The 15,444-nt window shown below is 54.3% G+C and overlaps 1 protein-coding gene across 1 annotated transcript; it reads left to right on the top strand.

Annotated features, from left to right (window-relative positions):
* Positions 1-290: 290 nt before the first annotated feature.
* Positions 291-6,898, top strand: LOC128826397 (zinc finger protein OZF-like). Its single transcript, XM_054009650.1, has 3 exons — positions 291-340; positions 1,121-1,316; positions 3,038-6,898. Exons 2-3 carry the CDS (start codon positions 1,163-1,165, stop codon positions 4,321-4,323), a joined length of 1,440 nt encoding a protein of 479 aa, XP_053865625.1. The 5' UTR covers positions 291-340; positions 1,121-1,162; the 3' UTR covers positions 4,324-6,898.
* The last annotated feature ends 8,546 nt before the right edge of the window (positions 6,899-15,444 follow it).

Genomic DNA, 15,444 nt, shown 5'->3' with positions numbered 1-15,444 from the left:
CCCCGCAGCCCGGTTCCTCCCACCTCCGCGTCCTGCTCTCCTCACGCAGCCCCCAGCCCAAGGCTGCAGAGGGGCAGCCCCACGAACACGCGACCCCGGGGGAGGGGGGTGAAGGACGCCAGGGGGTGCCTCCGCCCAGGGCCGGACTGAGCCCGTAGGGCGTGAAGCCGCTGAGCTCTCCCGCCCAGGAGACAGCCCCAGCTGGATAGAGGGCGGGCCGGATCTGACTGACAGCGATCGCCGCCAATCCCCGCGCGGAGAGATTAACCCTGCGCTGGCCGGGGCGGAACCTTTGTCTGGGGAACCGGCCTCTCAAGTCCCCCTGCGGCCGGGCGGCGAGGTGAGGTGAGGCGGGGGGCGTCTGGGAACTGGGGGGCAGGGAGCTGGGGTTACGGGGCGGGGATGAGCTGGGGCCTAGCTGTGCTGGAGGTTAGGGAGCTGCGGTTACAGGTGGGGGGATGAGCAGGGATGGGCCTGGTTGTGGTGGTGGGTATGAGCAGGGGGGCAGGGATGGGCCTGGCTGTGCCGGGGGGCAGGGAGCTGGGGTTACAGGTTCGAGGATGAGCTGGGGGGCAGGGATGGGCCTGGCTGTGCCGGGGGGCAGGGAGCTGGGGTTACAGGTTCGAGGATGAGCTGGGGGGCAGGGATGGGCCTGGCTGTGCCGGGGGGCAGGGAGCTGGGGTTACAGGTTCGAGGATGAGCTGGGGGGCAGGGAGGGGCCTGGCTGTGCTGGGGGGCAGGGAGCTGGGGTTACAGGTGGGGGGATGAGCAGGGGGGCAGGGATGGGCCTGGCTCTGCTGGGGGGCAGGGAGCTGGGGTTACAGGTGTGGGGATGAGCAGGGGGGCAGGGATGGGCCTGGCTGTGCTGGGGGGTAGAGAGGTGGGGGGATGAGCAGGGGGGTAGGGATGGGCCTGGCTGTGCTGGGGGGCAGGGAGCTGGGGTTACAGGTGTGGGGATGAGCTGGGGGGCATGGAGGGGCCTGGCTGTGCTCCATTGTGGCCTCTGTCTCCTGCTCTTCCCCCTGTATTTGGCTCTGGAATGGCCGGGGCTAACTCTTTCCCCCGTCCCAACGTCCCCCCAACCCCTAGCTGCCTGGTGACCCATGTGGTTGGTTCCCAGGTCACAGTGCATGTGACTGATGAGGACGCGACCCCAGAGGAGATGGATGTCCCTGAAGCATTATGGGAATCTCAGAGCACCCAGCTGGAGCCACCGCAGCCCCATCCCGCATGGGGATCCTTGGAGGAGGCGGTACTGAGGAAGTGCGAGCTGCCAGGCGCCCCTGGAAAGGAGCCCAGAGTTGGAAGAGAAATGGGTAAAGAGCTTGTGAAGGAGCCTGGGGTGGGTCTCCCCGGGGGCACTGAGGGGACAATGGGGAAGGGAGTCCCTCGGGCTGAGTGTGTGTGGGAAAAACAGGGGAGTGACTAGTTCAGGCTGTGGGGGTCTCCCCAGCAGGATTGCTGCCTGGGGAATGTGGGAGGCTGTGTGGGGGGTTGGGATGGCCAGTGGGTGTCTCCGAGATGACAAAGTGGCCCAGGCAGTGGGGATGGGACTGTGGGAGCTGGGTGGCCCCGTAGCCAGCAGTAGTGAACTGCCCTTGTGGTGCTTAGTGGCATTACCCAGCAGGTGCCCTTCCCCACCCCCATCCATTCCCTGAGGTCTGGGGGGCGGGTCCCTCTCGGCTGGGGAGGGATGAAGCCTATTCAGACCATGACAGTCTCCACTGCAGAAGGGCCCTAGAATCCTCTGTAGAAAGGCCTGAGGCAGTAGATGCTTACGGGACATTATTGGGGTGCCCCCGGCCTGGGACTTGAGAGGAAATATTTCAGTTATGATTTTCCTAAAATATGTTTATAGTCAGAAACCCAACTCAAGCCAAAACTATAACAAGGTTCAAAAAAGGATTAGATAAGTTTCCGGAGGATAGGTCCACCAATGACTATTAGCCAAGATGGTCAGGGATGCAACTCCATGCTCTGGGTATCCCTCAACCTCTGTTTGCCAGAAGCTGGGAGTGGACGACATGGGATGGATCATTCGATGATTTCCTGTTCTGTTCGTTCCCTCTGAAGCACCTGGCATTGGCCACTGTTGGAAGACAGGATACTGGGTTAGAGGAACCATTGGTCTGACCCAGTATGGCCGTTCTTATGTAACCCCCCCAAGTGGTCCATTTTGACCCCAGGGGAAGATATCTCTGTTTTTCAGTCATCTCTAACGTGGACGTGGATATGGGTGGGGAGCACGATCGCTGCCTAAAAATAGCCTGGACAGCAGCTCTGTCTAGTGGGGCAGGGGCTCCAAAGAGATTGGTTAGTGCAATTTACAAGGAGATTGGTCTGCGGAAGAATGAATGAATTGGGGCCTGAATGGAGAGCAGGATTTATTAGTAGTAGTTTCACATTTTAAAACCCAACTCAGGGTGCTCTTCCAGTGCTCTGGGTGTGTATCCTACACCTTAAAAACACAAGTAGTAAATAGATCCATCTCCGCCCACCCCCTCCTCACAGCCTTAGTGAGCAGAGAGAAAGATGCTGGCATGCTAACACATCTGGGCTCTGAGGGACCAAGTGGAGGAGCGAGAGCCAACATTAGGATTCCTCCCAGAGAACCTCCTGCCAGCTACTTTCTCCCGTGGAGGATTCAACTCAAGCATCTCTGCTGATCTCAGCTGTGGCAGCGTAGCACTGGGAGAGGTGATCCTTCATGTAACCAGGAGCCAAGAAAAGGAGAGGGTCAGGGATAAGGAGTCTGTGGGTGGGAGAAGAACTAAAGAGATGGGACAGAGAGGGGGCAGAGGGAGTTTGGAGGGGAAGTGATGGGACTGGAGGAGAAAAGCTATTGTGGGCACTGGGGAAAGAGGAAGGAGACGGGGATGCAGGGCTTTCTGGTTGTGCCCCTCCATAGCCCCCTATTTCTGCACAGCTGACAGAGGGGTTCCTGCTGGGGGTCTCTCCAGTGGAGGGATGTGCAGTCACTCCCACTGTTGGACATACGAGAGACGAAATAATCTCTGGATTCTTTTCCATCCACCAGGTGCTGGAATCCTGAGCCGGGCTGAAGAGCAGCCTTGCAAAGAAGGGCCTGAAATGGTGCTGCCCCCCAGCGTATCACAGAGTGGCTCAGGAGAGAGCATTACCCATAGACCTGAGCAGGGAGGAGCCTGCAAGAGGCAGAAGAAGATCCCAGCAGGGAAGGAGCCAGGCACCGCAGAGGAACATGACAGCAGATTCAGGAAACTAACCCAGCTCTTTGCGCAGGGGAGACCTCAGACCACAGGGGATCTTCACCATGAGCAACATCATAGATGTCGACACTGTGGGGAAAGCTTCAGGGAAAAGCAGGAGCTCATGGATCATGGCAAAGTCCATGAGAGAGAGAGATGCTATCCCTGCGCTGAATGTGGAAAGAGATTCAGCTGTCCAGCACATCTCAAAACCCACCAGAGAAGGCACACACGCGAGAAGCCCTACTCGTGTGGAGAGTGTGGCAAACTCTTTGGCTATCTCTACACGCTGACTACGCACCAGAGAACTCACACGGGGGAGGGCTTGTTCCCCTGCGACGAGTGCGGGAAAACCTTCACCAGCCCCTCGGACCTCAACAAGCACCAGCGCTCCCACACGGGCGAGCGGCCCTACCCCTGCGCCAAGTGCGGGAAGCGCTTCAATCGGCTCTCCAACCTGAAGATGCACCACAGGACTCACACGCAGGAGAGGCCCTATCCCTGTGTCGAGTGCGGGAGATGCTTTGGCCACCTCTCCACGCTCGTGAGGCACCGGAGAGCCCACACAGGGCAGAGACCCTTCCCCTGTGCTGAGTGTGGCAAGACCTTCACCACCAGGACAGGGCTGAACAAGCACCAGAGAATCCACACAGGCGAGCGGCCCTACCCCTGTGGGGAGTGTGGAAAACGCTTCGGCTACCTCTGCGCTCTGACCACACACCAGCGGCTGCACACTGGGGAGAGACCCTTCTCCTGTGCTGAGTGTGGGAAAACCTTCACCAGCCCTGCAGACCTGACCAAGCACCAGCGCTCCCACATGGGTGAGCGGCCCTACCCCTGCGCCGAGTGCGGGAAGTGCTTCAGCCAGCTCTCCAACCTGACGATGCACCACAGGACTCATACACAGGAGAAGCCCTACCCCTGCACCGAGTGCGGGAAGAGCTTCAAGTACCTGGCTTACCTCGCCATTCACAAGCGCTCCCACACCGGGGAACGGCCCTTCCCCTGCGCCGAGTGCGGGAAGAGCTTCACCAACAAGTCAGCTCTCACCCGGCACCAGAGAATCCACACCAGAGCTGCAGATGTGGACAAGTGAAGCCATCCCGGCTGCGAGCTCTGCTCCAGGCATTCACCAGGAATATTTGAAGTGGAGGAACTGAAAATGGTTCTACAGAGTCCGAGGGAAATCAGGCCTCAAAATCCAACTCCTGTTATCCTGTCACACACAGTATGGGTCTGTCTTCGCGGCACAGTTAATCCCGACTTTTAGCCCAACCTACTACTACCCACATAGAAAGCCTTCTGACCCATGATTCAGGGTGCTTTAATCCCAGACTAGTTTACAAAGTTGGGGATATAGATTAGAGCTCAGGCTGTCATTAAACTCAGGCTAAAACTCACCCACATTGCAGTGAGGACACAGGAAAAGTCCCCTCAGTGCTCATAGTCCTCGAGTGCTTTCCCACAATGCATCCCGAATAATAGACAGGTTCTTCCATCATTGACTGGGAAGGAATCGTACAGCATCTCAAAACAAAGAACCACAGGTCTGCCCCCAGACCAGACACACATGGGGAAGTGTAAACATGGTAATGCAGGTAGGACTTGCAGTAGGGACGTCGCACCTGGGCTAGGCTAACCAGGGTGCCCAGACCCAAGTGCCAATCACCTGAGTTCACTGTATTAAAACTTACCCCAATGGCAATGAGGAAGGCCGACCTTTGCTTTCTTCTCCTGAGGGGTCTCAGGGCCTGAACCCCCCAGCAGTGCCTGATCACTTTGGGTGTGTCCACATGGCAGAGTGTTGGCGTGTCTGGATTCCCGTGCCTATGAACTCATGCTTGCCAGGCCTGTCTGTGAATGTCCCCACGCGACCCAGACCAATGGAGCCGTGTTCACAGTCACACGGCAATGACAGGGGTTTGGTGCTAGGATTTCTGGGGGTGTATGCCAGGGTCCCGGAGCCACTCTAGGAATTGGTTTGTGGTGTATTGTGGGAGAGCTTGTCTGTCTTTCCCAGACCCCTTTGTGGTGGAAGTGTTCTTAGCCCAGCAACACCTGTAGCTAAGGCACTTCAGGCCCTGCACACTTCTTGCTTCTGCCCACTCCAGCTGGTGCCATGCCATGGATCCAGCACAGTTGGAATTGCTGTTCCTGCTTGTGGCTTCACTGTTATTGCAGAGTATGGATGGAGGGGCTAATGACAGCAGACAGCATTTTAGCACAAGTTGCTGACCCACGGATGGCAGCAGTGGGTCTTGGAGAGGAGTTAATTCATGGCAGATTGATGACACCTTTTGCATGCTGTAGTTACCATGGATTGCCTATATGTAGACCAGGGCTTCTGATGCAGGATGGCTAGCAGAGTGTGGTGGGGTCACATCATCTTGCAGGCCTGGGGTGACCAGCAATGGCTCCAGAACTCCTGCATGAGGAAGCAGACCTTCCTGGAGCTGTGTGAAGAGCTTGCCATGCCAGGCCAGTCTGTACCTGTGACTCCATCCCCCCTTCCGCTGGGATCTCCAGTTCCCCCAGGCTAAAACCCATTTGGTCCCCACTCAAAAGCCTGTGATGCAGGACTGTGGGCTCTGCGCTTGAGGTGGGGATGGGTGCTCGGTCAACAGCCCTGTAGTAAGGGCAGGTAGTTGTCAGGTGCCTGCCTTTGCCTTGTGGTAGATGGTCATTAGATTTGTAATGTGCACCTTTGCTCTGCACAGCTATCTGCTGGATCCCCACCCCACCTGCCTCTGCAAGATCTTCTCATACAAGGGAATGTTTTGGGTGCTTCTCCCAAACTCAGGTTCCCTGCTATACACACACCAGAGGTCAACCCAGCTAGCATCATGCTGGTGGGCAACTTCTCTGACTGCTCAGCAGAGCTGCGCTGAGCTGCCCAGAACATGGGGCAGGCTGCATGGAATGAAGGGTGTACATAAACCGGCAGGGATTATCTAAACACCAGCTCAGCTACATATGTGTTGGACAGTGAGGGGGTTAGAGCACAACTTTAACCCCGTGTAAACTCTCTGGGGAAGTGACTGTCTTTTGTACAGCACCTAGCATGATGGGGGCTTGATCCACCACTGGGTCTCCTGAACTCTACCATAATATAAATAATGACCCTAGCTAGGCAAGCAAGCAAGCACATTTTTAAGGGTTGTGTGGGGATGCTAGGCTAAAACCCATGTAAGAACGCAGGCTAAGCCGGCAGTGTAGAACTACCTTCCCTGTTGAAAGGAGCTGAGGGGGTCATGGATGCAGAGATGATGGCAGATTGAGTTAGAGTGAATGGACAGGCTACAGCACCCTCCTTCAGTCTAACAGGAGGGGAAGCTGAGACTTGTGATGCAAAGCACCTGGATGTACAAGGGTGGGGATGGGGTGGAGGGCTGACTTGCAGGGCCATCTGACAAACCCTCTGCTCCTAGGGGTCATGGTGCTGAAGGGTTTTCCCCGGAGAAGCCCACAGGAGCTGGGTGGGACAAGATGCTGTGTTGAGCACTTTGCAGAGAGCTGGTTGTGAGCTCTAGACAGCGGCAGAGATGCAGAATAGCTGCTTTGTGGAACAGGGCTGGGGTACCTTACCTGAAGTTTCTGTGTAAGGGAGCTGCCTCCACTGCTTTGTTCCTACCACTCTCCAGGGAAACAGGACTTGTGTACAGTTTCTCAATAAACAGATTACACCACAATAATACTCTGGCTCCTTGCTTGCGGCCCAGTTAGCAGTACCTGGCGGGAGAAAGGGGCCTGGTGCTCCGGAGACAGTAACACTATTGCAGAATTTCCATGGATAATGGAAGAGCACTTGCCCCTGTGCACAGCTATTCATTTGATTGTTTGGGGAGGCAACACGTGGAGGAACTCACCCAAGATGTTACAAGAGTAAGAACCAGGGTAGCCAGAATTGTTGCAGGCCCAAGCCATTGGGCCAGTGTGTTTGCATCCTCACTGAGTGCCCAGAAGAGCAGTTCACGCTCTGGAGCACGTGTCCCGCTGTTCCCATGCAGACGTCATGCACCCTGTAGCACTGGGCCCCCAGAGCCAGCAAAGCCAGACTTGCAACTTCAACTGCCACCGCAGTTAGCAAGTCGTGTGTGCTGTGACTGGATACTGCTTTTTCTGCAGTCCTGGGGGGCTAAGGACCCCTCTCCACCCAGGCCTTGGGTACAGCAGGAAAACAAGGACCTGTAATTCACCTTTAGTCCAGCTCCTCCTCTAGCGGTAGCAGCAGTGCAAGCTGTGATGAAGATGCAGGATTGTAGTGCTGTTATCACTGTGTCATCTCCTCTGCCAGTTAGGGTGAGATGTTCAGCAGATTGTCCCAAGAAGATCTCATAGCTTTGGTCAAGGGTTGGTGCTGAAAACCAGGATGCCCCAGGAAAACAGCTCTGAGATGTCAGGGCAGGATGGCTGGGTGTCCCTTTCCAAACAGTCCGTGAGTTGCCAGAAGAAGAGGGAAGATGCTCTGCGTAAGGAATACAAGGGATTAGAAATTTCAGATGAGGAATGGGCCCCCAGTGAAAGTGGAGGAAGAAAAGGAGGATATAAATCAGCCACTACAAACTCCAACATCTCCGAGACATTTCTAATCTGTGAGTCTGGCCTCAAGCCCAGAGAGTGCTGAGAGCTGGTTATGTGGAACAAGCCCCACCTCTTTTTTGCTTGGAGAATTCCCCTTCTTGTACCCATGCCAGAGCTGGCAGGTCACATGATCTGCATATCCGAAAGGAGGCCTGTGCATCTGCTCTGGCCTGCTGATCCTATGTCCCAGTGTCTCGCTGTCCTGGCTACGGATCCTCTGCAGGTCCCTGGGGGTGACATACCCAGCCCCAGCTGTGGATTTACAGAAGCATAATTGTCAGAAAGTGCTGCAGTGTGAGCAGCTGCGTGATCTGCTCCTTGGTGCAGATCTCTGGCTTCAGCCATCAAAAGGCTGTAAACCTCTCCGGGCTCCCTGGCAATGGAATTGCATGAAGCACAGGTGCTGCATGTCCATGCTGATGTCATACCCTTGCAGGGTGGCTCCTTTCACCTTCCCATAGGCTCCAGCACCTCATGCATCCAGGCTCTTGTAGGCCTGTTGGGATTCCCCGATTTGGGTCACCCACTCTCCTCCCAGCCACTGGCAGGCTTCAGCATTTCACTCAAAGGAAGCCAAGGCCTCATCTCTGACCGCTTTGTGTTTCCCCATTAGGGCTAAAGCTGACACAACTTCACACAGGGTCTATATAGGGCCTGCAGCGCCTCCTGAACTTGGACTCCTCAACGCTGGAGCAACCCCTCCTGTCCCTCACTCCTGATCGCTTGTGCCATCTCAGCAGCTGCCCAAAGGTGGCTACGTGGATTTTCTCTGCTCCCTTTGGTTCCTTCCATGCGTCGGGGTCCACTGGACCACGGGTTTCAATTTTCACTTTAGTTGATTGCTCTCCTGGAGCCTGAACCTGGAGACCGAGGAGTTGACAGCTACCCTGCTTTGCAGCCAGTCTCTGTCTGGGGGCCCCAGCCTTATCCAAGCCCTAGGTTTCAAACTTCCATATTTCACTCCTGTTCCTGCTGGAAATAACCAGTCTCTAGGCTCACACCTGAGTGTCTAGTGTTTAAATCTCGCTTTCCACAACAGGTCACAACCCACCATCTAGGCTGGGTTGGGCAGTGTGAGAACAGGTAGTAACAGTGCAGAGGGGGCAAGTTTTTAGACAAAGCAACTGTTTGGTCCCTGGGTAGTGGGAGGGGCTTCTGACAGGTTTCAGACAGAGAGAGACAGAAAGAGAGCCAAATTCACTGCCAGAAACCCAGGTTGGGTTGCCTAGTGCCCTCCCAGCATGTTGAGTGTCACCAAACCTACAGCTCTGAAAACCAGCAACTACAGAGTTAAGGAAACGTCTCCCATACTGCAGCCCCACACAATCTTTCCTCTGCCCCCCTGGGGCTCGCAATTGGTATGAGGACCACACTAAACCTGCCCTACCCCTAACAGTGGTTGCTGTTTTCTACACTGTGTCTAACACAATCCTGTATCATCATTCCTCTTCATCCCCTTGCTGGGCTAGGTGCAGTGGCCAATCCAGGACACAGTTGCAGCTGGTTGTCAGCGCTCGCCCTGCCAGCTGAGGAGGTGCAGCTGCAGCTAGAGGGCAGGAGATCCCCCGTTTCCTGGCTGGGTCATGCAGAGAGTTGTGTAGATTATCCCAGTGGTCCCTCGACTCGAAATCTTGAGGATATGTCTACACTACGAAATTAGGTCGAATTTATAGAAGCCGGTTTTATAGAAATCGGTTGCATACAGCCGATTGTGTGTGTCCCCACATAAAATGCTCTAAGTGCTCTAGTCGGCGGACCGCATCCACAGTACCGAGGCTAGCGTAGACTTCCTGAGCATTGCACTATGGGTAGCTATCCCACAGTTCCCACAGTCTCCGCCGCCCATTGGAATTCTGGGTTGAGATCCCAATGCCTGAATGATGCAAAACAGTGTCGCGGGGGGTTCTGGGTACATGTCGTCAGGCCCCTCCCCCTCCGTCAGAGCAACGGCAGACAATAGATTCGCACCTTTTTACCTGGGTTACCTGTGCAGACAACATACCACGGCAAGCATGGAGCCCGCTCAGCTCAGCTCACCGTCACCATATGTCATCTAGGTGCCAGCAGACGTGGTACTGCATTGCTACACAGCAGCAGCAGCTAACTGCCTTTTGGCGGTAGATGGTGCAGCATGACTGGTAGCCTTCATCGGCGATCTGGGTGCTGGCAGCCGTGGGGCTGCATTGCACCAGCCCCTTGCCTTTGGGTAGAAGATTGTATATTACGACTGGTATCTGTCGTCATCGTACTGCAGTGGCTGTCGATCATGGGCACCTGGGCAGACATGCTCAGTCCTATCAAACTGTCTTGATGATGATGGCTATCAGTCGTAGTATGCCATTTTCTGCCAAGCGCCCAGTATTTTCTGCTAAGCACCCAGAAGAGGCCGAGGGCGATCTGGGTGCTGGCAGATGTGGGGCTGGCAGACATGGGGCTGCATTACTACACAGCAGCAGCCCCTTGCCTTTTGGTAGAAGAGGGTATATTACGACTGGTATCCATCGTCGTCATATTGCGGTTTGATCAGAGGCACCTGGGCAGACATGCTCAGTCCTATTGAACCATCTTGACGATGATGGCTAACTGCCAAGCGCCCAGTATTTTCTGCCAAGCACCCAGAAGATGCCGAGGGCTATCAGTCATGCTGCACCATCGTCTGCCAGCTTAAGATGTAAAAAATAATTTGTTCTGTATTCATTTGCTTCCCCCTCCCTCCGTGAAATAAACGGCCTGCTAAACCCAGGGTTTTGAGTTCAATCTTTGGGGGGGGGCATTCTGTGTGACAGTTGTTTGTGTTTCTCCCTGATGCACAGCCACCTTTGTTGATTTTAATTCCCTGTACCTGTACGCCATGTCGTCACTCGCCCCTCCCTCCCTCCCTCCTTCCCCTGGTCCGTCAGATACTAGTTTCGCGCCTTTTTTCAGACCAGACGCCATAGCTAGCACTGGGATCATGGAGCCCGCTCAGATCACCGCGGCAATTATGAGCACTATGAACACCACGCGCATTGTCCTGGAGTATATGCAGAGCCAGGACATGCCAAAGCAAAACCAGGACCAGCCGAGGAGGCGATTGCAGCGCGGCGACGAGAGTGATGAGGAAATTGACATGGACATAGACCTCTCACAAGGCACAGGCCCCAGCAATGTGGAAATCATGGTGTTACTGGGGCAGGTTCATGCCGTGGAATGCCGATTCTGGGCCCGGGAAACAAGCACAGACTGGTGGGACCGCATCGTGCTGCAGGTGTGGGACGATTCCCAGTGGCTGCGAAACTTTCGCATGCATAAGGGCACTTTCATGGAACTTTGTGACTTGCTTTCCCCTGCCCTGAAGCGCCAGAATACCAGGATGAGAGCAGCCCTCACAGTTGAGAAGCAAGTGGCGATAGCCCTGTGGAAGCTTGCAACGCCAGACAGCTACCGGTCAGTCAGGAATCAATTTGGAGTGAGCAAATCTACTGTGGGGGCTGCTGTGATCCAAGTTGCCAGGGCAATGAAAGACCTGGTGATATCAAGGGTAGTGACTCTGGGAAACGTGCAGGTCATAGTGGATGGCTTTGCTGCAATGGTGTGGTGGGGCCATAGATGGAACCCATATCCCTATCTTGGCACCGGAGCACCAAGCCACCGAGTACATAAACCGCAAGGGGTACTTTTCAATGCTGCTGCAAGCCCTGGTGGATCACAAGGGACGTTTCACCAACATCAACGTGGGATGGCTGGGAAAGGTACATGATGCTCGCGTCTTCAGGCACTCTGCTCTGTTTCGAAAGCTGGAGGAAGGGACTTTCTTCCCGGACCAGAAAGTAACCGTTGGGGATGTTGAAATGCCTATCGTGATCCTTGGGGCCCAGCCTACCCCTTAATGACATGGCTCATGAAGCCGTACACAGGCAGCCTGGACAGGAGTCAGGACCTGTTCAACTACAGGCTGAGCAAGTGCCGAATGGTGGTGGAATGTGCATTTGGACATTTAAAAGCGCGCTGGCGCAGCTTACTGACTCGCTCAAATCTCAGCGAAAAGAATATCCCCATTGTTATTGCTGTTTGCTGTGCGCTCCACAATATCTGTGAGAGTAAGGGGGAGACATTTATGGCGGGGTGGGAGGTTGAGGCAAATCGCCTGGCCACTGATTACGAGCAGCCAGACACCAGGGCGCTTAGAGGAGCACAGCAGGGCGCGGTGCGCATTAGAGAAGCTTTGAAAACGAGTTTTGTGACTGGCCAGGCTACGGTGTGAAACTTCTGTTTGTTTCTCCTTGATGAACCCTCCGCCCCCCTCCCCACCCGGTTCACTCTACTTCCCTGTAAGCCAACCACTCCTCCCTCCCCTCCCCCCTTCGAGCACCGCTTGCAGAGGCAATAAAGTTATTGTTACTTCATATTCATGCATTCTTTATTAATTCATCACACAACTAGGGGGATAATTGCCAAGGTAGCCCGGGATGGGTGGGGGAGGAGGGAAGGAAAAGGACACAATGCAGTTTAAAACTTTAACTCTTATTGAAGGCCAGCCTTCTGATGCTCAGGCAATCATCTGGGGTGGAGTGACTGGGTGGCCGGAGGCCCCCCCATCGTGTTCTTGGGCGTCTGGGTGAGGAGGCTATGGAACTTGGGGAGGAGGGCTGTTGGTTACACAGGGGCTGTAGCGGCGGTCTCTGCTCCTGCGGCCTTTCCTGCAGCTCAGCCATGCGCTGGAGCATATCAGTTTGATGCTCCAGCAGCCGGAGCATCGACTCTTGCCTTCTGTCTGCAAGCTGATGCCACCTATCATCTTCAGCCTGCCACTTGCTCTGTTCATCCTGCGATTCAGCCCGCCACCTCTCCTCTCGTTCATATTGTGCTTTTCTGTAGTCTGACATTGACTGCCTCCACGCATTCTGCTGTGCTCTGGCAGCGTGGGAGGACATCTGGAGCTCCGTGAACATATCATCCCGCGTCCTCCGTTTTCTCTTTCTAATCTTCACTAGCCTCTGTGAAGGAGAAACATTTGCAGCTGGTGGAGGAGAAGGGAGAGGTGGTTAAAAAAGTCACATTTTAGAGAACAATGGGTACACTCTTTCACGTTAAATTTTGCTGTTCACATTACACAGCACATGTGCTTTCGTTACAAGGTCGCATTTTTCCTCTTATATTGAGGGCCTGCTGGTTAGGTGTGAGAGATCACTCATGCAGTGCCAGGCAACAGATTTTGGCTTGCAGGCAGCCATGGTAAGACACAGTCTTTTGGCTTTTTTAACCTTCTTAACATGTGGGAATGGTTTTAAACAGTAGCGCTCTCATTTCCCATACCAAGCACCCGTTGGGTTGGCCATTTAAAATGGGTTTGCAATGTAAAAGGAGGGGCTGCGGTTTCAGGGTTAACATGCAGCACAAACCCAACTAACTCCCCTCCCCCCCCCAATTCTCTGGGATGATCACTTCACCCCTCCCCCCCCACTGCGTGGCTAATAGCGGGGAATATTTCTGTTCAGCAGAGCAGGAAGGGGCACCTCTGAATGTCCCCTTAATAAAATTGCCCCATTTCAACCAGGTGACCGTGAATGATATCACTCTCCTGAGGATAACAAAGAGTGATAAGGAATGGATGTTGTCTGCATGCCAGCAAACACTGGGACCATACGCTCCCATGCTTTGTTATGCAATGATTTCAGACTACGTGCTACTGGCCTGGCGTGGTAAAGTGTTCCACCATGGCGGACGGGATAAGGCAGCCCTCCCCAGAAACCTTTTGCAAAGGCTTTGGGAGTATATCCAGGAGAGTTTTCTGGAGATGTCCCTGGAGGATTTCCGCTCCATCCCCATACACGTTAACAGACTTTTCCAGTAGCTGTACTGGCCGCGATTGCCAGGGCAAATTAATCATTAATCATTAAACATGCTTGCTTTTAAACCATGTGTAATATTTACAAAGGTACACTCACCAGAGGTCCCCTGTGTGCCCTCAGGGGATGGGAGCATGCCTTGGGTGAGTTCGGGGGTTACTGGTTCCAGGTCCAGGGTGATAAACATATCCTGGCTGTTGGGGAAACCGGTTTCTCCGCTTCCTTGCTGCTGTGAGCTATCTACATTATCTCCATCCTCATCTTCCTCGTACCCCATACCCGCTTCCCTGTGTGTTTCTCCATAGCACACTGTTGGGGTAGTGGTGGCTGCACCCCCTAGAATGGCATGCAGCTCTGCGTAGAAGTGGCAAGTTTGTGGCTCTGCCCCGGACCTTCCGTTTGCTTCTCTGGCTTTGTGGTAGGCTTGCCTTAGCTCTTTAATTTTCACGCGGCACTGCTGTGCGTCCCTGTTATGGCCTCTGTCCTTCATGGCCTTGGAGGCCTTTTCTAATATTTTGCCATTTCGTTTACTGCTACGGAGTTCAGCTAGCACTGATTCATCTCCCCATATGGCGAGCAGATCCCATACCTCCCGTTCTGTCCATGCTGGAGCTCTTTTGCGATCCTGGGACTCCATCACGGTCACCTGTGCTCTCCACGCTGAGCAATCAGGAAATGAAATTCAAACGTTCGCGGGGCTTTTCCTGTCTACCTGGTCAGTGCATCTGAGTTGAGAGTGCTGTCCAGAGCGGTCACAATGAAGCATTGTGGGATAGCTCCCGGAGGCCAATAACGTCGAATTCCATCCACACTACCCCAATTCCGACCCGCTAAGGCCGATTTTATCGCTAATCCCCTCGTCGGAGGTGGAGTAAAGAAACCGGTTTAAAGGGCCCTTTAAGTCGAAAGAAAGGGCTTCGTCGTGTGAACGTGTCCAGGCTTAATTCGATTTAACGCTGCTAAAGTCGACCTAAACTTGTAGTGTAGACCAGGCCTCACACTCTATGATAATGTTTGTAATGGGCTGTAGCGTTTTAGGGCCACTAGAACAGCTGCCACTGTCTCCTCAGGGGTGACAGGGAAATAGAGGAGTGTTTCACCCCCTGCATGTTCTCAGTGCCTACCAGAGCCCCACCCTGCCTTGGGTTACACACACCACTCTGCTGCATGCTGGTTCTGGCCAGTACTAGCAGTCTGGTACAAGGTTCAATCCGGGTTCACGGAGGGGATGTTCCAGGATTCCTTACCATAAGGATGGATGGATGTAAGCAACTACTGAGTCCTCAGGGGGCTGTTTTGACTAGGGAAATTCTCAAGTTCAGGTTGCACTGAGCTATCTCGTGTTTGCTAAGTCTGGCTTCAACTCACCCTTTCTCCTAGTGAAGACAAGGTCTTAGAGTTTCCCCCACGCTACCCTTGGACATTTTCCCTGCTGTCCTCCAACGCTCAGGAAGGATACAGGCCTGTTATCTCTGATGAGGACAGGCTGGGGCCTTGCTCAGAGGGGATGTTTTCTAGACAGTCTCCCTACATACATGGATTTTGGAGCACTCTGGATAATGGGCCCTAGTGCTCCTCTATAATACAGCCTGCACCCAGGGAACTACTTCCAAGAGTAGCCCCCTGGAGAAGAACAAAGGCAGAGGGTGGCAATGTGCCCATCAGCCATTCTCTAAACCAGCTGAGCAGAAGACTTGAGCTCACGCTCCTCAGCATTGCCTTAGTTCATGGGCTGTCATCCAGCTTCCTAAGCCACCCACCGACCATAACAGGAGTTGAGTTTGTCCACAAAGCTAGCGACCAGAGTC

The sequence above is a fragment of the Malaclemys terrapin genome, chromosome 20, assembly GCF_027887155.1.
Source record: "Malaclemys terrapin pileata isolate rMalTer1 chromosome 20, rMalTer1.hap1, whole genome shotgun sequence".
Classification (NCBI taxonomy): domain Eukaryota; kingdom Metazoa; phylum Chordata; order Testudines; family Emydidae; genus Malaclemys; species Malaclemys terrapin.
Note: the sequence above shows the minus strand (reverse complement) of the source record. Positions and strands in the feature narration are given on the sequence as shown.

Excerpts from the sequence above, each read along its gene's own strand:
- LOC128826397 (XM_054009650.1), top strand. The coding sequence starts at position 1,163 with ATGGATGTCCCTGAAGCATTATGGGAATCTCAGAGCACCCAGCTGGAG. Across the intron at positions 1,317-3,037 it reads CAGAGTTGGAAGAGAAATGG|GTGCTGGAATCCTGAGCCGG; the intron begins GTAAAGAGCTTG and ends TCCATCCACCAG.